A 24,165-nucleotide genomic window follows, 5' to 3' on the forward strand; every position below is an offset into this window, starting at 1 on the left:
CAGATACAAACAAACCAGGATGCACAAAGTCCCTGTCCCATGTAGGGCTCACAGTTTCAATCCCCATTTTACAGATGAAGTAACTGAGGCCCAGAGATGTGTAAGTGACTTGCCCAAGGTCGCAAAGCAGACAAGTGGCAGAGGCAGGATTAGAACCCATGACCTTCTGATGTCCAGACCCATGCTCTATCCACTATGCCTGGTGCTTCTCATTGTTCTGATTGTTAAAACAGTGTTCCTAAACAAATATCTCTACAAAAATGATTTCTGCCTCCTATACTGGTCTCTCATACTTCTGGAAAATGAATTGATGCCATCAAATGAACCACAGTTGTGAGAGGAAACAGTGACTTGAAATACAAATTTGAGGATTTTCCTGAACTACGTTGATGTGATGATCCTCATGCTTCCGTTGGCATAAATTTTAAAATTTTAAACTGTATTAGTGAAAAATAGTTGAAAAATAAGTCCCTCTTCTGTCTGAAATGTCAGGTTCAAAAATCAATGCATCACTGTGTAAGTAAGTATCCATTTTAGTCAATCAATCAATTGTATTTATTGAGCACTTACTATGCGCAGAGCACAGTTCTAATGAATTATACAATTCAGCTTCATGGAATGTTTCTAAGAGTGTCCTTCAAAGTTTCATCTGAGATGTAAAGGAGATGGAGGAAAACTTAATAAAATAACTGTAATTGAAAACCAAAACACTGGTTCTTCCCATTGCTCAAGTGGACATATAACTCCCAAGGATCTTTTCCTGCTACACCTTCTGTCAGTGTTTTCATAAACAAAGTTCTGTAATCTTCCAAATTCAATTATTTCTTATTTTGACATTTCAAAGCTAAACACCCTAAGTGACCACCAAACCAGATTTACCCCTAGGTATGTTTACCTTATTCTAATAAAAAGCTCTTTCTGAATAGGAGGGTAATTTTTTCATTACTTACTGAAAATTGGATAAGGGCAGTAAGTCAGGCAGACAGCTACCTAAACGATAGCTAAGAAATATGGTTGAGTGTCAAAGGTTAAATACTCCAATCTGTTTTAAAATATTACATTCTTCCTGCATGCCCCAAATCACTAATGAAAACACCTATGATTAAAGAAGACCTATGTATCCTTGTGGTAAATAGTTCAGTTGAACTAGAATTGTTCAGTAGAACAAAAAGTGTTTAAAGAACAAACCCTTTTGCTGGAAACTGTTTACAGACTTACTTTGGTGTTCTAATTAACCTTGTGGCTTTCTTAGTTCAGAGATAGAAATGGCTTTCCAGAATGACAACAGATTCCACGATTTCTCATTTTCTGTTGGCTTTTTTTTGTGCTTGTTTTTAAGATCACATTTGGGAATTTAAGTATCTCCTTGCTCAGTGCAATTCTATCTCAGGAGAATTAGAATTACATACGACCCCGTGGTCCTCATGTGAGTGCCTGTTTGATGATGATAAAAGGGCAGTTGAATTTAAGGCAAAATTCCAAAAAAATGAAAAGAACATTGTGAAAATCTCAGACATTTCAACCCACCTGGAGGAGAAACGTTCAGGTAAGAATTTTCTATGCAATCCATTGTTATCCAAGAGTGTAAATAAGTGAGTGGTGTAATTATGGAATAGAAACTGACTGCCCTCTGTCCTGGAATGCCTTCCCTCCTCACATCCCCCCAAACTAGCTCACTTCCCCCCTTCAAAGCCCTACTGAAAGCTCACCTCCTCCAGGAGGACTTCCCAGACAGAGCTTCCTTTTTCCTCGGCTCCTCTTCCCCGCCCCATCGCCCCGCCTCCCTCCCTCTGCTCTACCCCCCCCGCCCTTGTGTACATATGTACATGTTTATTATTCTATTTTATTAATGATGTGCATATATCTATAATTCTATTAATTTATTTTGATGATATTGATGCCGGTCTACTTGTTTTGTTTTGTTGTCTGTTTCTCCCCTTCTAGACTGTGAGCCCATTGTTGGGTAGGGATCGTCTCTATCTATTGCTGAATTGTACTTTCCAAGCTCTTAGAACAGTGCTCTGCACACAGTAAGCGCTCAATAAATACGATTGAATGAATGAATGAATGAATAATTGGTGTGAAATGGAACCAATTCTGAATAGACTACATCAATCCATAAATCGTGTTTATTGAGTGTTTACTGTGTGCAGAGCACTGTTCTTTATGCTCAGGAGAGTACAATACAGCAGCCTTCCCTGATTAAGCCTTCTTTTCCCTGGCTTGCTCTCCCTTCTGCGTCATCTGTGCACCTGAATCTGTGACTTTTGGACATTTGATATCTGCCCCTCCCCCACCTCCACAACACTTATGTACATATCTTTAAATTATATACTATAAATTATTTATTTATTCATATTAATGTCTATCTTCCCCTCTAGACTGTAAGCTCATTATGGACAGGGAAAATGTCTTCCAATTCTGTTGTATTGTGCTCTCCCAAGCACTTAGTACATGCTCTACACATAGTAAATGTTCAATAAATATCATTCATTGATCGACTGGTAGATAGATTTCCTGCCCACCGGGCGCTTACAGTGTAGAAGGGGAGAAAGACATTAAAATAAATTACAGATAGGTACATAAGTGTTGTGGGGCTGAGGGAGGGGTAAATAAAGGGTAAAAATCTAAGTGCAAGGCAGAAGAGGGAGCAGGGGAAATGGGCTTAGTTGGGGAAGGCCATTGGAGGGGATATGCTTTTAATAAGGCTTTGAAGGTGGGGAGAGTGATGGTCTGTTGGATATGAAGGAGGAGGGAGTTCCAGGCCAGAGGGAGGACGTGGGCAAGAGGTTGGCAGCAAGATAGATGAGATTGAGGTACAGTGAGCAAGTTGGTGTTAGAGGAGCAAAGTGAGCATGTTGGGTTGAGGTAGGAATTCAGTGAGGTAAAATAGGAAGGGGCAAGGTGATTGAGTGCTTTAAAGCCAATGATTAAGGAGTTTCTGTTTGATGCGGAGGTGGATGGACAACCACCGGAGGTTCTTGAGGAGTGGGGAAATATGGACTGCATGGTTTTGTAGCAAATGATCCTGTCAGCAGATCTGGAGTTGGGAGAGACAGGAGGCAGGGAGATCAGCAAGGAAGCTGTCCTCCTTTTACCTCAGGAAAGTTTGAATGGACTCACTCATCGATGAGAAGATGATGCATTGTTCTCTCTCAGCATCAATATCAACAGCCTTGGTTAAGTACCTAACTAGCCACTTGAAAAATATGCCATAAAGTTGAAGCCATGGTCTGTGCCTTAGGAAGCTTTTGCTCTAATGGGAAAATAACTAGACACATTTGTAATGAATAGTTAAAACAGCATTTTGTATAATGCCAGGTGTATAGCCATTATCCAAAAAAAGTTAACAAAAACATTAGCTAACATCAAAGGTCTTTTGAGAAACTTCATATTCATAAAGTCACTTCTGTTTACTAATTCTCATTTTTCCTAAGTGGCCCCAAAATTTGCTCTGAGCCTTTTAACGTATTTGAAAATAAACTCCCCCAATTCAGAGAGGTTTCAATAGAAAGGCATCTCTGATGAACAGAAATTTTCAAAAACACATCACCTAGCCAAACACATTTCCTCTTCCAAATCTTGTCTTCCACCTCCTTCTGAGCAGGTATTGGGCACAATCCTGTTTGAGACTGAAAAATCACTCCAAGTGAGTTGTTATGGACAAGATGTGAGCAGGTAAGAGGCCTCGGCCGATCTTCCAAATTATGTGCCGTCTTGGCCATAATTGCATTTGGCTGAAGCTACTTAAGGAGAGAACAAGGCAACACATTCATATGCCCAGGCTAGTTATTGCTAGCATTTGGCCTGATGAGTGAATAAGATAGCGAAATAGTTCTTAAGATAAAGCCATGCAATATCAAGGGGAAATATCTTCCATTACTAACATTGTTCTGTCTACTAGACAGCTAATTTCCTGATAAAATTAGGATGAATCAAGCAGAATCTGAAGACTAGATTTAGATTTGGTAACTGGCAGTCATATGATTAACAATAGCCATGGATGGAAAATTTTCCCCTAATTACTATTGAAAATACAGGTGCCAGTTTTTCATTTTAAAAATGGGGGTTCCAAGGCTCTCCACCTTACCTGGCTCCCTCTTACCTAGTTTTTTTGTTTGGTTTTTTTTGTTTCTATGGTATCTGTTAAGCGCTCCTATGTGCTAGGCACTGCACTAAGCGCTGGAGTAATCAAGTTGGACACTGACCATAGTCCACAGAGGACTCACAATCATAATCCCCATTTTACAAATGAGGTAACTAAGGGACAGAAAAGTTAAGTGACTTGCCTAATATCACACCGCAGACAAGTGGCAGAGCTAGAATTAGAACCCAGGTCCTTCTGACTTGTAAAAAGTCACCTCTTCCTCGAGGCATCCCTGATTAATCCCCTCCCCTTTTCAGTCATATCATCCTCTCGGCCACCCTAGCACCTTTGTGAATTTATTTGCTATTGATTTACATTTCTACTAGTGTCTATATCTAGCCTTTTGATGTTGTCAAGTATTGCATATCTTCCAGTTATGAACACTTGTCTTCCCCCATTAGAGGGTAGAGGGTTCACTCCTTTAGTACAGAGATTGTATGCTACAGTTCTTTAGGTTTCCCAAAGACCTGGGCACTGAAACTGTTCAGTAAATGCCATTGCTAATAGTGAGAGACTGAAACATACCCAAAGAGGAGAAAGATGGAGAGAGGGAGGAAGAGAGAGAGAGGAGCAAGAGAAAGAAAGAGAGAGGGAGAGGGAGGAAGAAAGAAAGAGAGGGAGGGAGGGCAAGAGAGAGATGGGAGCAATGAGGCAGGTATATCCAGAAACCTTGAGTTCACCCCAGCCCATGTGAGTAGGGGATGGCAGCGGATGAACGAATACACTAATCCCCCTACAACTCTGCATCCACAGTCATAATTTAATAGGGCCATTCAACCCTGTCCCCATGTCCGTGATGCCAGATGAAAATAAAGGAGTTGGGAAAAAGGCTAAAGTCTGGGGAGATAAATGATCGATAGCTGTCTGGTAATACCTAGAGCATTTGAAGAAGATACTATTTGACAAACTAAATGTTCAAATTTTTGTAAACCACACAGAGAGGTCCTCCATTTTCTCGTGGCTCCTTAGAAATCAAATAATGTATAGGTAGAGCCATTTTGGCTTCAGCACTATATCAGCATTTCTAAAGTGTAACATTTAAAATCATTCATATTGCTTGAGTCGTTTTCTCCTGATTACCAAAACTGGCCGTTTTCCAAAGGAGAAAAAAAATCATCATTTTCAGTAGCTCCGTCCACTCCAATTAAAACTAATCAAACTTCGCGACTCCTAGCTGTATTCAGACACTTGCCTCGCTGGTATTTTCTGCCCCCTTTTGGCAGTTCCAGAGAATAATTTAGAATCAATCTATCATCACCCGTTTGAGAGCCAGAAGGTTTTCAGGAATAATGATTCGTAAATATTTGTAAAATAAGGAAATTCTCCATTTATTGAGTCATTCATTTTGGCCTACTTCTGTTTTTATCAGTAGTGCTTATGCTTCTACTTTTGTTAGTACCGAATTCATACAATTTGTGTCTTCGTGCTTTCTCGGTTAGATGGTAAACTCTTCAAGCATAGGGACCGTGTCTTTTACTCTCATTGTTTGCTCCAAGCATTTATTAAAGCTATCTGCACGCATTATACACTTGAATATTAAAATGAATACTCATTCAATCATATTTATTGATCGCTTACTTCGTGCCAAGCACTGTGCTAACTGCTTGAGGGAGTACAATGCAAAAATAAACAGACACATTCCCTGCCCACTATGAGCTTAGAGTCCAGAGTGGGGGAGACAGACATCAGTATAAATAAATAAAATTACAGATATGTACAAAAGTTCTAAGGCACTGAGAGCCGGGGGAAGAGTGAAGGGAGCAAGGGAGGGCATTCCAGGCCAGTGGCAGGACATGGGCTGGGGGTCGGCGGCGATATAGGCAAGGTCGAGGCCCAGTGAGAAGGTGAGCACTAGAGGAACGAAATTCATTCATTCAATAGTATTTATTGAGCGTTTACTATGTGCAGAGCACTGTACTAAGCGCTTGGATGTGCTGGCTGGGTTGTACGAGAAAAGCTAGGTGAGGTAGGAGGGGACGAAGTGGTAGAGTGCTTTAAAGCCAATGGTGATGAGTTTTTGTTCGATGTGGAGTTGGATGGGCAACCACTGGAATGTTTTGAGGAGCAGGGAAATGTGGTCTGAACCATTTTTGAAGGAAAATGATCCGGGCAGCAGAGTGAAGTATGGACCGGAGTGGGGAGAGACGGGAGGCTGGGAGGTCAGGAAGGAGGCTGAGGCAGTAATCCAGGCGAGATAGGCTGAGTGACTGTATTAACGTGGTAGTGGTTTGGATGGTGAGGAAAGAGCAGATTTTAGCTATGTTGTGAAGGTGGGACCAACAGGATTTAGTGATGGATTGAATATGTGGGTTGAATGAGAGAGAGGAGTCAAGGATAACACCAAGGTTACTGGCTTGTGAGACAGGAAGGATGGTGCTGCCGTCAATATGATGGGAAAGTCAGAGGTAGGACAGGGTTTGGGTGGGGAGATAAGGAGCTCTGTTTTGGACATGTTAAGCTTAAGGTGATGGGAGGACGTCCAAGTGGAGATGATTTGAAGGCAAGAGGAGATGAAAGACTGGAGAGAGGGAGAAACATCAGGGCTTGGAGATTTAGATTTGGGTATCATCCGCAGAGAGGTGGTAGTTGAAGTCATGGGGGTGAATGAGTTCTCCAAGGGAGTGGGTGTAGATGGAGAATAGAAGGGGACCAAGAACTGACCCTTGAGGAACCCCTACAGTTAGGGGATGGGAGGGGGAGGAGGAGCCCACGAAGGAGACTGAGAATGAATGGCCAGAGAAGAAAGAGGAGAACCGAGAGAGGAAAGAGTCAGTGAAGCCAAGGTTGGATAACGTTTCCAGGAGAAGGGAGTGGTCCACAGTGTCGGAGGCAGCTGAGAGGTCGAGGAGGATCAGGATGGAGTAGAGGCAGTTGGATTTGGCAAGAAAGAGATGATTTAGCTGTAGACTATCTCTGAAAAGTAGGTACCAGCTACTCTTTTAAGAGTAACATTAGGGAGCAGTCTGGTAACTAGAATGAATGTTTTAAGTAGCTGAAAGTGTCTCGGGAGCTTCATGAGTCTATTATTTTGGGGAAAAAATACAGGGATGTTTTAAAGAAGGAAATTTCTGTGATCCAAGAGTACATTTACTTTAAGAGCAAGATGAAGCCTCAGAGCTGATGTTCAAAAGTTAAGAAGCTTTGGGTCTTATATGGACATTTTCATCAATGCCATGAAAATATCTGCATTCTTAAACTAATATATTTCTGTGTCTATACTTGTTTTTCCTTATAGGAGTGGTTCGAGTAAAGGCCCAAATCTTAGAGTTGGCGTTCCCTGTTGCTTCTGCTCAGAACAGGCAGATTGTCTTCAGTGCTCACAGTTCTTTGGAGAGTATTCTGGCTTCTTTTCCCCAGATAACATATTCAGGCTGTGGAAAATGTGGGCTGGAACTGAAAACAGATGAAAACAAGATCTACAAGCAATGTTTCCGCTGCTTGCCGTTTACCATGGTGAAAACCTTCTATAGGTAAAGCCAATAGCAAACCACATTCTCCTCCAAGAGGCCTTCCCAGATTAAGCCCTCCTCTCCTCTTCTCCCACTCCCTCCTGCATCTCCCCATCTTGCTCCCTTTATTCATCCTCCCTCCCAGCCCACATCACTCATGTATATAGCTATAATTTATATTAGCATCTGTCTTCTCCTTTAATAATAATAATAATGGTATATGTTAAGTGCTTACTATGTGCCAAGCACTGTTCTAAGCGCTGGGGTAGATACAAGGTTATTAGGTTGACCCACATGGGGCTTACAGTCTTAATCCCTATTTTCCAGATGAGGTAACTGAGGCACAGAGAAGCTAAGTGACTTGCCCAAAGTCACACAGCAGACAAGTGATGGATCCAGGATTAGAATCCATGACCTCTGACTCTCAAGCCCATGCTCTTTCCACTAAGCCACACTGCTTCTCTTTAGACTATAAGCTCATTGTGGGCAGGGAATGTGTCTGTTTATTGTTATACTCTCCCGAACACTTAGAACAATCCTCTGCACACATTAAGTGCTCAATAAATACAATTAACTGACTGACTGAAACAGGTTTAGCAACCTAGTGCTAGGAAGGACCTCAAGACAGCCCCCTCCTCTAGGCAGAACTGCCCCATATTCATTCAAATCAGATTGGTATGTACTCTGTATAAATAATAATACTAATGATGGTATTTGTTAAGCGCTTACTATGTGCCAAGCACTGTTCTAAGCACTGGGGTAGATACAAGGTAATCAGGTTGTCCCACGTGGGGCTTAGTCTTAATCCCCATTTTACAGATGAGGTAACTGAGGCACAGAGAAGTGAAGTAACTTGCGCAAAGTCACACAGCTGGCCAGTGGTGGAGCCGGGATTAGAACCCATGATCTCCGACTCCCAAGCCCGTGCTCTTTTCACTAAGCCACACTGCTTCTGTATGTAAAGTGAACATTATAGATAATCACAGTAAATAATGAAAGAGTGGATTAACTTGTAGCATTATAAGTGGAGTAAATATAAGAGTTATTTAGTGGTTAGAATAGGAAATTGGGGGTCAGTAGTCCAGTCCTACTAAGCATACCAGTGAGCACAGGGCCTTAGTCCAGTGCTTTGCACATAGGAAGCAGACAATAAATACCTTTGATTGGTTGTAAAACAGTTAACCATTTTGTGGCTTGGCCTTTCCATTTTAAAATTAGCTTATCATCATCAATGATATTTATTAAGCACTTACTGTGTGCGGAGTGCAATAACAGAGTTGGTAGACACGTTCTCTGCCTACAACGAGTTTTACAGTCTATAAGAATATATACCACTTACCTCACTGGATTAGTCAGCTGTCCACCCAGTCCTTCTGACTTGTAAAAATTCACCTCCTCCACGAGACGTCCCTGATTAATCCCCCCTCACTTTCCCAGTCACTAATGTGAGGATCATAGATAGATGAGCACAGGTCTGGGAGTCAGAGCACAGGTCTGGGAGTCAGAAGGTCAAGGGTTCTAGTCCCAGCTCTGCCACTTGTCTGCTGTGTCACCTTGGGCCAGTCACTTTGCTTCTCTGTGCCTCAGTTACCTCTTCTGTAAAATGGGGGTTGAAGCTGTACACCCCATGTGGGATGGGGACTGTGTCCAGCCTGATTTGTTTGTATCCTGATTTGTTTGTATCCACCCTAGTGCTTAGTACCTGGCGTACCTAGCCCATAGTAAGTGCTTAACAAATACCACAATTATTATTATTATTATTATCATTAGTACTCCATACGTTACATGTAGTTACAAGCTCCCATTCCTCTACCATTTACGAGCTCAATAATGATCTATTCAGGATTCTTCCATTGAATGCTAATGCGCATATAAGTTCGACTCCCGGCTCTGCCACTTGTCAGCTGTGTGACTGTGGGCTAGTCACTTACCTTCTCTGTGCCTCCGTTACCTCATCTGTAAAATGGGGATTAACTGTGAGCCTCACGTGGGACAATCTGATTGCCCTCACGTGGGACAATCTTCCCAGCGCTTAGAACAGTGCTCTGCATATAGTAAGCACTTAACAAATACCAACATTATTATTATATAGGGAAGAAGGGGTCTATCGATCATCTCTTACATAGGTCATAATGCAAAGATGGCTTGAGTAACTCTAAGTAGATCACAAAAGGGTGATCTCATAAACCCAAGATAATTCCCGGCATTTTCATTTAAATGATGGATGTACTATATCAGACCTAAAAACACGGTAACATCTATTACCTAAGGAAATTACTTTCTAACAGCAGATGGCATCATTTGATAAGCTACATACAAAGCAAAACCTTTTTTATTGGTTCTGTTATTCATTTATAAATATAAGCCAACTTGTTTAAATACATTAAGAACTCTGCTTGTATTGTCAGTGTAGTGGTGAAAAAGACCAGAGTTGGAAGCATTTTTCAGGCAATGAATTCTTAATTAAGAACTCTCACTGTTGCTTAATAGTTGATGTGAGCCATCAAGATGGTTGACCAATCCTCATTATAGAAAGCTGTAAGTATGTTATTCACAATCAGAATAGTGAGCTAAAAGAATCCTTGCAGAAATAAGGGTTTATGGGGCCCTCCTAGGGGCTAGAGATGTGGACTTTAAGATTCCAGATTGCTCAGCATGAAGAGGAAGCATTTTCAAACCAATCCAATCTTGGTATTATCTGGTTAAGAAAGATAAACTAATTGGAGCCTCAGTATTTTTTCATTGCTCAATTACTGCATTATACTCTTAACACAACTGACTTTGAGACTTGTTCAAGTGGGTAGAAACTAGCTTAAATTCTTGCTTTCTGCACCATTCAGCAGAACAGTGTGGCAGAGTAGAAAGAGAGTGGGCCAGGGAGTCAGAAGACCTGGGTCCTAATCTCTGCTCCACCACTTGCCTACTGTGTGACCTTGGGCAAGTCACTGATAGCTCTGTGCCTCAGATATATCATCTGTAAAATGGGAATTAAATCCTACTCCCTCCTATTTAGGCTGTGAGCCAAACGTGGTACAGAGACTGTGTCCACCCTGATTATCTTGTATATCTTGTATCTACCTCAGCATTTATTATGTGCCTGGCACAGAATAAGCATTTAACAAGAATCAGTTTTTTTTTAAAAAAAACTAGTTTTATGAAAATAACTAAATGGACCCTCTCTCTCTCGAGTCACGTGCTGTGTGTATTACATTTTCTCTATATGTAATAATAGTGCTATTGGAGTAATATTTGAATAATTACCTATCTATATATTCCTTCACATAAGTAAGTGTTAGGAATAATGTTTATCTCTCCTTCACAGGTAAAGTGGCTAATTTGTGGGGCCAAAGACTCTGCTTGTATGCACATGTAAAATATTTTTTCATTTTGAAGTTGCTGCAGCCATTTATTGCAGTTTTCAACTCGATGGTAATGCTAAACACTGATGGAGCTGTGCAGATGGAACAAACAGGCGGGAGCCCCATCTGTGAGCTCGATTTCGTTCCACTTGATGAGAGAGGATGTCAAGTATTCCCCTTGTTAGCCCTTTACCCCTCCCCTCCCAACCAGCTTGGGCCTCAGGGAAGAGCCCCAGATGAATGAATCAATCAATAGTAGTTACTGAGCACTTAATGCGTGCAGAGCACTGCCCTAAAATGCTAGAGAGAGTACAGTGCAACAGAGTTGGATGACCTCTTCCCTGCCCACAAGGAGCTTCCAGTCTAGAGTCCAGATCCCAGGAAGAGGGCAGGAGTGCTTGACCCCACTAATCCCAAGCATGGGCTGTCAGTCAGGTGAATTCTGGTTACACCAGGAAACACTCCCAAAGCAGTTCTTCCAACCTGCTGCCTTGTCTCCTTGAGCTCATTTTTTGCCACACTGTTTTGGAAGGTGCTAGAAAACATATTTTTTCCCCAAGCACCTTTTTGTAAGCTTGTTAAACTGGCTTTTAATGTGAGCAACAGTCAAAAGCCGATAGGATCTATTAGCTAAAAAGGACAACTAAAGAAATTAAGAGCAGATCTCACATGATTTTTGGATTCGTGTACCATTTTATAAATATCTATATATGTGATTTTAATTGGGGATATATTAGTACTCAAAAGACATCTTAGAATAGGGAGTACTACTTCTAATTCTATACAATTCTATTGTTGAGAGGCGGTGTGGCCTAGTGGAAAGAGCACGGGCTTGGGAGTCAAAGGACCTGGGTTCTAGTCCTGGATCTGCCACTTACCTGCTGTGTGACTTTGGGCAAGCCACAACTTCCCTATGCCTCACTTTCCTCAGCTCTAAAATGAATACCATTTCTCTCTCTTACTTAGAATGTGAGCCCCACCGGGGACAGGAACTGTATCTACCCCAGAGCTTAGTTCAGTCCTTGGCGTATGGTTAGGATCTATTTTATTGACCCAACTTTATGGATCTACAGAAGGTTCTCAATAGTTGTTTGTTTTTAAATCAAAGAAAACTACTTAGTTCAGTGGGATTCAGTTCTCAGTCTAGGAAGTTGCCATTAAGCATATCCTTCATCACTTCGGTTCTCAATCCGTGGATTTGTGTCAGAAAATAAGCCATCATTAGGGCTTGGAAAACAGAGCAGGCACCTTAGTTTTGCCACTCTGCAAACCAAAGTGCACCCACACCCAGAACATTGCTTACAGTTCTGATCATGCCATCGTAAGGAGGACTACCAGGTAGCGGGAGATGACACAGAGAGGGACAGCCAAGATGACTGGGGGGATTGGGAAAGCTGTGAATTTTCAGGTTGAAAGTATTGAGGATTCAAAGAGGTTTTGGAAAATTCGTGGACAGGTAGTGGGTATCAGAAGGTAGGTTAAATCTGTGGATCAAAAAGTCAGGGGTGTTGCTATGTTACAGCCAATCTTAAACATTTGGATGAGTATCTCATGATTTCTCAAAGCTCGGTATGGCCACTGTCAGAGATAGATGATTAGGAGGATGGAAAACAACATTTTAATATTTCTCATGTGTCTCTGAATAGAATATACTGGTAAATAGAAATATATGAAGATGAGTCAGTGTTCTTGATTGCTTCCCTATCAGTGAGATCTTTCTCTAAAAGTGAAAAATTTCAAGAAGTTAAAGTGACAAGGGATTATTGGGATGGAGTGGATCCAGACAAGGAGAAGGAGGGAGTAGATTAATGCAAGGCAGGGGTGAATGACATTTTGAGCAGACTCTAATATAGTCTATGTTAAAGTATATCCAAGTGTTCATGAACTTCAGGCTGGTTGTTAAGAGATGTCAGTGATAATGTTTAACGCCAGCTGGCCACACTGGTCTCATTACCTCTGGCAGAGGGACCCGGGTTCTAATCCTGCCTCCACCACTTGTCTGCTGTGTGACCGTGGACAAGGCAACCTAACTTCTCTGTGCCTCAGTTATCTCATCTGTAAAATGGGGATTAAGACATGGAATGTATCCAACCTGAGTAACTTGTATCTACCTCAGCACTTAGTACAGTGCCTGGCACATGGTAAGCACTTAAATACCGTAAAAAAATTTTTAAACTCCACATTCCTTCTTTCTAAACCACCAATTGGCCCACATCTTTCCCCTCCCCACAGCCCTCCAATGGCTCCTTGTAATTCTTGTGGAACACAAAAACTCCTGATCGAGTTTGCCCCTTCTTACCCATCTGCTCTTTTCTGCCATACCCCAGCTCATGCCACCATGACACGCAGGTATTTCTCGATTTATTGATTTATGATGATGATGATGATGATGATAGCATTTGTTAAGCACTTACTATGATTTATGTCCAGTGGTTCTTTCTCTTCTCTCAATCCCTGCCATTGTGTAATTAATAATTTATGTTTTAATCTCCATCGTCAGAGTACAAGATCCTGGCAGGCAGAGATCAGCCTGTTACCCGTATAGGTTTCTCAGGTATCTAGTAAGGACGTAATTTTTTTCAGAATGTAGTTACTGTCAAGATTGAAAAGAAATATTACCAGAAAAAGCCGCATATTTGGATTTAAGTAGAGATATAGATATATACATCTACATAGTTGTCTTTTGTACCCTGATTTTGTAGTCCACTTTCATTATTTGTTATTTTTATATGTCTTTCTAAGACGGAAATGTCTGAGTCTTTTCCTCCTTGATATTTAAATTTATTCTCAGTTGATTAGAGTGCCCCGGGGGAGGTGAGAAGATTACTAATAGCCCAACCATTTCAATTAGCTTTAATTGCTTGTAATTTGAAAGACCGCTCTTTGGTCAAGTGTCTGAAGCTCAAAAACAGGCAAAGGTCTTGAATGTAGAAATGCCAAGACTCAGCCTAGGTCTTTACCTGGTCAAATATTTTTGTTTTCAAAATGACTTAATTATGAAGACCATGGTAGGCTTGATTGGCACATAAATGCATATTTATCAGCTTGCCCAGTATTTTGGGGAAAGCAATTTAGCCTATCACCTTGATCAAAAACTATCTTAAGCAAGAGAAAATTATTAATTCTGAGTCTGCCAGCGGGGGGAGATGGGGGAAATGTTCCTTTCAGATCTATTTTTGTCATTCATAAAATAGTTTTCAGCATGTAGTCCCCCATGCCAGAACCCCAGAGCTCAGTCAGTCAATCAATCAATCGTATTTACTGAGCACTTACTATGAGCAGAGCATTATACTAAGCACTTGGGAGAGTAATAATAATAATAACGATGGCATTTGTTAGCGCTTACTATGTGCTGAGCACTGTTCTAAGCTCTGGGGAAGTTAGAAGGTAATCAGGTTGTCCCACGAGGGGCTCACAGTCTTAATCCCCATTTTATAGATGAGGTAACTGAGGCACAGAGAAGTCAAAGGGACTTGCCCAAAGTCACACAGTTGATCAGTGGCGGAGCCGGTATTAGAACCCACGACCTCTGACTCCCAAGCCCGGGTTCTTTCCACTATGCCATGCTGCTTCTCTGTACAATTCAACTGAGTTGGCAGACACATTCCCTAACCACAGAGAGCTTACTGTCTTGAGGGAGAGATAGACACTAATATAAGTAAATTCGGTGGGGCTGAGGGAGGGGTGAGTAAAGGGAGCAATTCAGGGCAACACAGAAGGGAGTAGGAGAAGAGGAAAGGAGGGCTTAGTCAAGGAAGACATCTTGGCGGAGATGTGCCTTCAACAAAGCTTTGAAGGTGGAGAGAGTAATCGTCTGTCAGATATGATGAGGGAAGGTGTTCCAGACCAGTGGCAGGATGTGGACGAGAGGCAAGTGGCGAGATAGATGCGATGGAGGTACAGTGAGTAATAATAATGTTGGTATTTGTTAAGCGCTTACTATGTGCAGAGCACTGTTCTAAGTGCTGGGGTAGATACAAGGGAATCAGGTTGTCCCACGTGGGGCTCACAGTCTTAATCCCCGTTTTACAGATGAGGTAACTGAGGCACAGAGAAGTGAAGTGACTTGCCCACAGTCACACAGCTGACAAGTGGCAGAGCCGGAATTCGAAGCCATGACCTCTGACTCCAAAGCCTGTGCTCTTTCCACTGAGCCACGCTGCTTCTCGAAGGTTAGCATAAGAGAAGCAAAGTGTAGGGGCAAGGTTGTAGTAGGAAAGCAGCAAGGTGAGGTGATTGAGTGCTTTAAAGCCAGTGGTGAGGAGATTCTGTTCGATGTGGAGATGGATGGGCAAGCACTGGAGGTGCCGGAGGAGTGGGGACATGGACTCAACGTTTTTGAAGGAAAATGATCTGGGCAGCAGTGGAGTATGTACTGGAGTGTGGAGAGACAGGAGGCAGGGAGGTGAGCACGAGACTGGTACAGTAGTCAAAGCAGGATAGGATATGTGCTTGTTATAAGTAATCAGGTTGGGCACAGCCCCTGCCCCGCAAGGGGTTCACAGTCTTAATCCCCATTTTACAGATGTGATAACTGAGCCACAGAGAAGTTATGTGACCTGCCCAAGTTCACACAGCAGACAAGTCACAGAGCAAGGATTAGAACCCGGATCCTTCTGACCCCCAGGCCCATGTTCTTTCCTCTAAGCCACACTGCTCCTATAAAGATTAGGGTCTAAAATTTGGGGCCTGAGCATGGGATTTAAAATATTTTTGTCCCTTTTTATTTTTTTTCCTTCTCTTCCCCTTTCCTGCAATAGTTCTAGTAATAACAATAATAATGTTGGTATTTGTTAAGCATTTACTATGTGCAGAGCACTGTTCTAAGCGCTGGGTAGATACAGGGTAATCAGATAGCCCCACGTGAGGCTCACAGTCTTAATCCCCATTTTACAGATGAGGGAACTGAGGCACAGAGAAGTTAAGTGACTTGCCCACAGTCATACAGCTGACAAGTGGCAGAGCTGGGATTCGAACCCATGACCTCCGACTCATTCATTCATTCAATAGTATTTATTGAGCGCTTACTATGTGCAAAGCACTGTACTAAGCGCTTGGAATGTACAAATCGGTAACAGATACAGTCCCTGCCTTTGATGGGCTTGCAGTCTAATCGGGGGAGACAGACAAAAACAATAGCAATAAGTAGAATCAAGGGGATGAACATCTCATTAAAACAATAGCAAATAAATAGAATCAAGAATAGATAGAATCAAGAATAAATAGAATCAAGGAATCAATAGACTCCCAAGCCTGTTCTCTCTCCACTGAGCCACGCTGCTTCGTGGTTCTAGTTTTACAAAGAAGTCTAGATGTTTTCAACTGACCCCTTCAGAATAACTAAAGACTACGAGATGGACTCCCAGGCTTGTGGATCTCACTTGGGCCTCTGACGTGACCTGACCATTTCTTATCAGGCTCTCAGAGACCCAAAATGGAATTTCTGGCTTATCAGCTCTTTGAAGCGTGTTTCCCATCAGTTCTCACCCCCACTAAAATCCCTGCCTCTCTTTCACCCCCGTTCTCAGAATGAAAAGTTGAATCTATGAATCTATAACCCACAGTTGTTGCAATTTGAGTTGATGTCTGTTGCTCGATTTGAGGTCTTTCTAGAGCGGCAACAAATAAAATGAAATCTGCATCAGAGAGTTACAGAAAGGCTTTTGTTTTGACTGCAAAAATGTTTTCATAAAGCCCCATTCTAGCGAGATGTCCATTTTCTATTTTAGACCGGCCCTGATGACTGTTGTTGACGGACAGTGTAAGATCTCCATTCATGTTGGATCGGCATTGATGGAAAAGATTCTTCTCAACATTCCCCCCGATTGGCTCAAAAGAGTCATAGGTATGGTATTCGAAGTTGAAAGACTATCTTTCTCTGTATTAGCAGGGACACTATCAGAGGGGATAATTTGGCTCCAAAAGAGGAGGGACAAGGAGGTTCAGGTATTCTAATCTCACTGTAAGAATTCGGATATCATCTCCCATTTCCTCTCCTCAGGTAAATCAGAGATCGCAATTTAGGTGATCCACTTACCTTGGTGTTGTAAGAGACAGCTTATATAATGGGGAAGCAGCGTGGCTCAGTGAAAAGAGCTCGGGCTTTGGAGTCAGAGGTCATGGGTTTGACTCCTGGCTCTGCCACTTGTCAGCTGTGTGTGACTTTGGGCAAGTCACTTAACTTCTCTGTGCCTCAGTTACCTCATCTGTAAAATGGGGATTAACTGTGAGCCTCACGTGGGACAACCTGATTACCCTGTATCTCCCCCAGCGCTTAGAACAGTGTACATAGTAAGCGATTAACAAATGCCAATGTTATTATTATTATTATTATGTACATTCATTCATTCAATTGTATTTATTGAGCGCTTACTGTGTGCAGAGCACTGTAGTAAGTGCTTGGAAAGTACAGTTCAGCAATAGAGACAATCCCTGCCCACGACGGGCTCCCAGTCTAGAAAGGGGGAGACAGGCATCAAAACAAGTAAATAGGCATCAATAGCATTAATATAAATAAATAGAATTATAGCTAAATACACACCATTAATATAAATAGAATAGAATAGAAACAAATAGAATCATAAATATTTACATATATACACAAGTGCTGTGGGGCAGGGACGGGGGTAGAGCAAAGGAAGCGAGTCGGGGCGATGGGGAGGGGAGAGGAAGCAGAGGAAAAGGGGGACTTCATATCAGTACAGGGAACATATCTGCTAATTCTGTTGTATTGTACTCCCTCGAGCACTTAGTACAGTGCTCTGCGCATAGTAACCGCTCAATAAATACCACTGATTAAAAATACTTAGCACCCTAAGCATACTACCATCCAATTTCACCTTAGCTTCCACAAGCGAGTGTGTGTGGCAGTGGATAATGGTAGTTTAAAAATGTGGAAATTTGTAAAATTTAAGTTAAAAATATTAAAACCTGATATTAACCCAAGGAACCGAATATACAAAAAATGTCAGCTGTTTAACTGTGGTAGAATATCAGGAAAGGTACACTGTGGTTGACATAGTAGCTAAACTATTGAACCTGAGAATATAGTCAAATGTAGTCATCAAATGCCAGTTCATATATAAAAACTGAGATTATTTCATCAGGTTTTGAAACTGGTTTAGCCTCAGCATCTGAGTAATCTCCTCCCCGGGACTGCTTGTTGCCAAAGATCACTTTCAGAATGGTTATACTATTTCAATCCCGCCTAATAGGAGAATTGAATGGCTAGGACACATTTTAGAATTTTGTTAGTTGCACATTATTACTACTACTAATAATAATGGCATTATTGGCAAGCCCAGGGCATTTGCTATTTGAGGGGTAGGGCTGGGGGCGGGGTGGGTGTTCTTGTGTGTGTGTTCAGAGTAGTCAAAGATTTTTACTGGCATTGAGATCCTATCATTGCCTGCCAGTGTCACAGAAAAGACTTTGACACCCCAGTCTACATGGGGAGCAAATAGAGACTACTGCTAGTTTACCATGTTGATCACTTGCAAGAGCCTGCTTTTCCAAGTCCTCTGTTGAAGAACAACCTATGTCCTGATTGTTGGACACACTCAGTCTCTGCACAGGAGCCCAGTGTGGGAAGGGATTTTCAGGCATGCGTTGGTTTCATGAGCCACATAGCTGGTCTTTGTCTTGTCTTATGCCATCGAGTTGTCTCCGCCCCATAGCGGCACCATGGGCACAGCTCTCTCAGATTACCCCGCTCTCCATCTGCAATCGTTCTGGGAGTGGATCCATAAAGTTTTCTTGGTAAAAAATTCGGAAGTGGTTTACCATTACCTCCTTCGGCACGGTAAACTCGAGCCTCCACCCTTGACTCTCTCCCGTGCCGCTGCTGCCCAGCAAAGGGGAGTTTTGATTGGAGCAGGATGGCCTTCCAGTCGCTAACCACTGGCCAAGCTAGGAATGGAATGGGAAGGCCTCTGCTTAACTCTCCCTCCCGTAGCTGAGAATGGTAGAGGACTGGAAACTCTCCAATGTGACCCTGAGAGGGGAGCTGGTCTTTAGGAACTGGAAATTCCTTCCCGTGATCAAAGATGTTCAGTGCTTCACAAACCTTTCTGCTGACACTAAATTTGCTACCAGCATGATTGTATATGCATGTTTATGGATACCTGGTGTGTGTGTGTGTGTGTGTGAGTGTGTATACACATATGTATATGTATATATATATATGTATAATTCCCCATAATCTGCACACATACATACACACACACAGAGCAAGAGAGAGTCTGTCAGTGTGAAGATGGCAATAGTGACAGTGAGATCTTTTTACAGTGTGAATGTGTGTGTGCATATATGAATCTATTATATCATCTTCAAACCTGAAGGACAATGCTATTTAAGAAGGATTTCCCCGTTGCAAGCTGCTGTATAACCTTAGTCTTTTGCAGGCATGTTCTCTGCCTTGAGCTAACACCTGGTTGTGTTTATGTAATAATGATAGTGTTTGTTAAGCGCTTACTATGTTCTAAGCACTGGGGTAGATACAAGGTTATCAGGTTGGATGCAGTCCCTGTCTCGTGTGGGACTCACAGTCTTAATCCCCATTCTATAGATGAGGCAACTGAGGCACAGAGAAGTGAAGTGACTTGCACAAGGTCACACAGCAGACAAGTGGCGGAGATGGGTTTAAAACCCAGGTCCTTCTGTCTCTAAGGCCTTCAGAGTAAATGATTGCCTCAAAAAGATTTTTGATGCTGCTCATAAACTATTGAGCTTCCAGAAGGATCAGAAATATATTCTGACCCCAGCTTTCAGGTCCTTCACCAAACCCTCCAGAATGGCAGCGCAGAATAAAATCAATCAATGGTATTTCCTGAGAGCCTACTGTGTGCAGAGCACTGTACAAGTGCTTGGGAGAGTACAACAGGGTTGGATGAACAGGATGTAGAGTACAGAATGAGACCTACTAGCCAATCCTACTTTATTCTGAGAGTGATGAGCAAGGGGTTGGACAGGGGACTGTGACGTCCAACCAGGCGGTCATGGAGTAACCTAAGGAACCGGAAAACTTTTCAGAATAGCCAAATTGGCTTAGTAGTTATTCAAGTCCACATCTGCTGTCATCATCATCACAGCCCCCCCATGCCCTACTGAAGGCTCACCTCCTCCAGGAGGCCTTCCCAGACTAAGCCCCCCTTTCCTCTGCTCCCCTCTCTCCATTACCCCGACTCTCTCCCTTCGCTACCCCCTCCCCCCCATAGCACTTGTGTCTATATGTACATATTTATAATTCTATTTATTTATATTAATGATGTGTATATATCTATAATTCTATTTATTTATACTGATGTTATTGATGCCCATTTACTTGTTTTAATGCCTGTCTTCCCCCCTTCTAGACTGTGAGCCCGTTGTGGTCAGGGATTGGCTCTGTTGCTGAATTGTACTTTCCAAGCGCTTAGTACAGTGTTCCGCACACGGTAAGCGCTCAATAAATACGATTGAATGAATGAATCATCATCATCATTGGTATTTATTGAGCTCTTATTATGTGCTCTCCATCTCAAATTTTTTTTGAAGTCTGCAAATACACCACTGAGTTTTTGGTGTTTCCCTTTGAATGCCTCCTTTATCCATCTTGCTGCAAAGATTATATCTGGTGGGCTGCAGTGTAGGATGAGTCATGTCGTGATTCGGGAAGTCCACAGTTCATGACATACTTCAGTAGCTTGAGAGACAAACTCCAGTTAACTTTGCAACATTAGTGGAGAACAGTAAGTAGTTCCCAAAATCAGTTCTCTCACTTTTCCTCTTGAAGATAGTGATTATTTGTGATTTCTCTCGTGTCCTGTGGCATTTCTTCAGTGTTTCCTATATTGAGGAAGAGCTCAGGCCAAAGTCTTCTGTGGCAAGACCCTTCTCCTTGCTTGAACTGTGGACCACCCCCTTCACCTGGGAACATTATCTAACCTTGGCTTCACTGACACTGACCGCTCCTGGTTCTCTTCCTACCTCATCTTATTCTCTGTCTCCTTCACGGGCTTCTCCTCTACATCCCACCCTCCAACAGCAGGAGTCCCTCAAGGCTCAGTTCTGGGTCCCCTGCTATTCTCCATCTCCACCCTCTCCCTTGGAAAACTCATTCCCTCCTATGACTTCAATGACCATCTCTATGTGGATGATTCCCAAATATACCTCTCCAGCCCTGATTTCTCTCCTCCTCTGCAGTAGCGTATTTTCTCCTGCCAATGGGACATCTTTACTTGGATGACCCACTGACACCTCAAACCTAACATGTCCAAAACAGAACTCCTCATCTTTCCACCCAAATCCTGTCCTCCCCCTGACTTTCTCATCACTCCCCATCTCATCAGCCCGTAACCTTGACATTATCCTCAACTCGTCTCTCTTATTCAACCCACAATTTCAATGTCACCAAATCCTGTTGGGTCAACCCTCACGACACTGCTAAAATCTGCCCTTTCCTCTTAATCCAAAATGCTACTCTGCTGATTCAAGCACTTATCCTATTCCCGCCTTGGCTACTACATCAACCTCCTCGCTGACCTGCCTGCCTCCTGTCTCTCCCCATTCCAGTTCGTACTTCACTCGGCTGCCTGGATCATTTTCCTAAAAAACTGTTCCACAAAACCTCAAGAACTTCCAGTGGTTTCCCATCTACCTCCACATGAAACTGGAACTCCTTAATGTTGGCTTTAAAGCACTCAATCTCCTTACTGATTTGCTACCAAAAGCCAGCGTGTTCACTTCGCTCCTCTAATTCCAACCTACTCACTGTACCTCGATTACATCTATCTCACCACTCACCTCTCCCCACAGTCAATCAGTGGTATTTTTGGGGCGCTCACTGTTTGCAGAGTGCTTGGGAGAGTACAACAGAATTAGCAGAAACGTTCCCTGCCTGTAACGATTACAGTCTAGAAGGGAAGAGAGGCATTGATATGAATAAATAAGTTGCATATAATATATAATTTAAATATGGACACATAAGTGCCATGGAGTTGTGGGTGAGGCAAATATCAACTCTCCAAAGGCCACAGATTCAAGTGCATAGACGCATAAGGGAGAGCGAGCCAGAGAAAAGAGGGCATAATCTAGGAAAGCCTCTTGGAAGAGATGTGATCTTAATAAATACTTTGAAGGTGGAGAGAGTGGAGGCTTGGCATATGTGCAAGGGGAAGGAGTTCCAGGCTAGGGGGAGGATGGGAGAAAGAGGTCAACGGCAAAATAGACGAGATCGGACCACAGTGGGTAAGCTGGCCCTCGGGGAGCGGACTGTGTGGGCTGGGCTGTGGTAGGAGATCAGTGAGGAAAGAAATGGTGGGGCAATCTGATGGAGTGCTTTAAAGCTAATGGTAAGCTAATGCGCCTGTCTTTATCCTGGAACTGCCTCCCCCTTCCTATCTGACAAACCTCCATTCTCCCCACTTTCAAAGCCTTATTAAAATCCCATCTCCTCCAAGAGGCCTTCCCCAACCAAGCCCTCATTTCCCCTACTCCTTCTCCCTTCTGCATCGCCCTTGTGCTTGGATTTGTCCCCTTTATTCACCCCAACCTCAGGACTCATGTACATATTAATTGATCAGTGGTATTTATTGAGCACTTACTAAGTGCGGAGCACTGAAATAAGAGCTCCAGAGAATACGACAGTTTGGCTTAGTGGAAAGAGCACGGGCTTGGGAGTCAGAGGACGTGGGTTCTAATCCTGGCTCTGCCACTTGTCAGCTGGGTGACTTTGGGTAAATCACTTCACTTATCTGTGCCTCAGTTACCTCATCTGTAAAATGGGGATTAAGACTGTGAGCCCCACGTAGGACAACCCGATAACCTTGTATCCCCCCCAGTGCGTAGAACAGTGCTTGGCACAGTTTAAGTGCTTAACAAATACCATTTTCATTTATTATTACAATAGAATTAGCAGATCTGTTCCCTGCCCATAATGAGCTTACACATCTGTAATTTACTCTGACTGTGTGAAGCTAGAAATTGGCTTCCTGAGGGCTTCCCCCCACACACTTTTCCCCACGCCCCTGCTGCCCAAGCAGGAGTAAAATTGGTAGTGATGTGGTGGATATTAAGATTCTGTGATACCCTCAGAATTATATGAAAAGCAGAAACCAATGGCTGTTGAGCCAGAGGCTGGAGGGTCAAGCTACCTGGCCTGGTGGATAGGCCAGGCGTTGGAGGGGGATATTCCACAGCATCATCAAATCCTGTCAGCTAGAACAAGGGTGTGGCCAGCAAGTGTGGCTCAGTGGAAAGAGTCCGGGCTTGGGAGCCAGTGGTTATGGGTTTGAATCCCAGATCTGCCACTTGTCAGCTATGTGACTTTGGGCAAGTCACTTAACTTCTCTGTGCCTCAGTGACCTCATCTGCAAAATGGAGATTAAGACTGTGAGTCTCACGTGGGACAACCTGATCACCCTGTATCTCCCCCAGCACTTAGAACAGTGCTCTGCACATAGTAAACGTTTAACAAATACCAGCATTATTATTATTATTATTAAGCTGGGCCAGAAGTGAGGGTGGCTTGGCCAGGGAACCCATGGGGCTCTCCGGAGCAGGGAGCGGTGTGGGAATGTTACCGATATCTCCTCACTTGTCATCTTGGTCTTCCGCAGTGCCATCCTCAGATATCACCTACGCGATGGTTGCAGCAGACCTGTGTCACTCATTACTAGCAGCTGGAGAAACGGCTCATGTCCTGGAAATTCGGAGCATATTTTTCCTAGATGAAAACAGCTACCCTTTGCAACAGGATTTTCACCTGCAGGATTTCCATCCTGACCTCTGACCTTATACTAAGGCTGTGAGCCCTGTCTAGGACAGGGATTGTGTCCAACTCGATTTACTTCTGTCTACCCTAGCGCTTTGAACAGTGCCTGATGCAAAGTAGCCACTAAGCAAATACCATAATCAAATACCTTTAAAGCAAAGATCTCAGTCACGTTATCCGAGAACCACAGAATCGAACGACAGGCTGTTGGAGGAGGAACTTAAATGAAATGATTCGCCTTCTGGAGACTTTCGAAACCGTGACACGGATGTCACTTTTGACATGTAACAGGAAAAAAGAGTAATAGAATTGAATGGAATCACAAGCCTCAAAAATGACGCACTCTACATAGAAATTTATGGCCACTTTTTAAAATCAGTCGTACTCTCCTTCATTCATTCCCTTTTTCTCCATTGGGAAACTCACAGCAAGTACTTAATAAATGTTAATGGATGCTAA

General features: G+C 42.8%; 1 protein-coding gene across 4 annotated transcripts in view; it reads left to right on the forward strand.

Moving 5' to 3' along the window:
- The window catches only part of SHLD2 (shieldin complex subunit 2), a 93,709-nt gene extending 69,544 nt beyond the window's left edge, over positions 1 to 24,165 (forward strand). For 3 of the 4 annotated variants that reach the window (XM_029061405.2, XM_039911534.1, XM_029061404.2), the window contains 4 exons: positions 1,340 to 1,546; positions 7,383 to 7,617; positions 16,685 to 16,800; positions 23,552 to 24,165. In XM_029061405.2, the coding sequence (XP_028917238.1) occupies positions 1,340 to 1,546; positions 7,383 to 7,617; positions 16,685 to 16,800; positions 23,552 to 23,724 (731 nt within the window). In that variant the 3' untranslated portion in view covers positions 23,725 to 24,165. The remainder of the gene's footprint in view (positions 1 to 1,339; positions 1,547 to 7,382; positions 7,618 to 16,684; positions 16,801 to 23,551) is intronic. The other variant, XM_039911535.1, reaches the window with a different exon arrangement.

The sequence above is a fragment of the Ornithorhynchus anatinus genome, chromosome 3 (genome assembly GCF_004115215.2).
Source record: "Ornithorhynchus anatinus isolate Pmale09 chromosome 3, mOrnAna1.pri.v4, whole genome shotgun sequence".
NCBI classification, from domain to species: Eukaryota; Metazoa; Chordata; class Mammalia; order Monotremata; family Ornithorhynchidae; genus Ornithorhynchus; species Ornithorhynchus anatinus.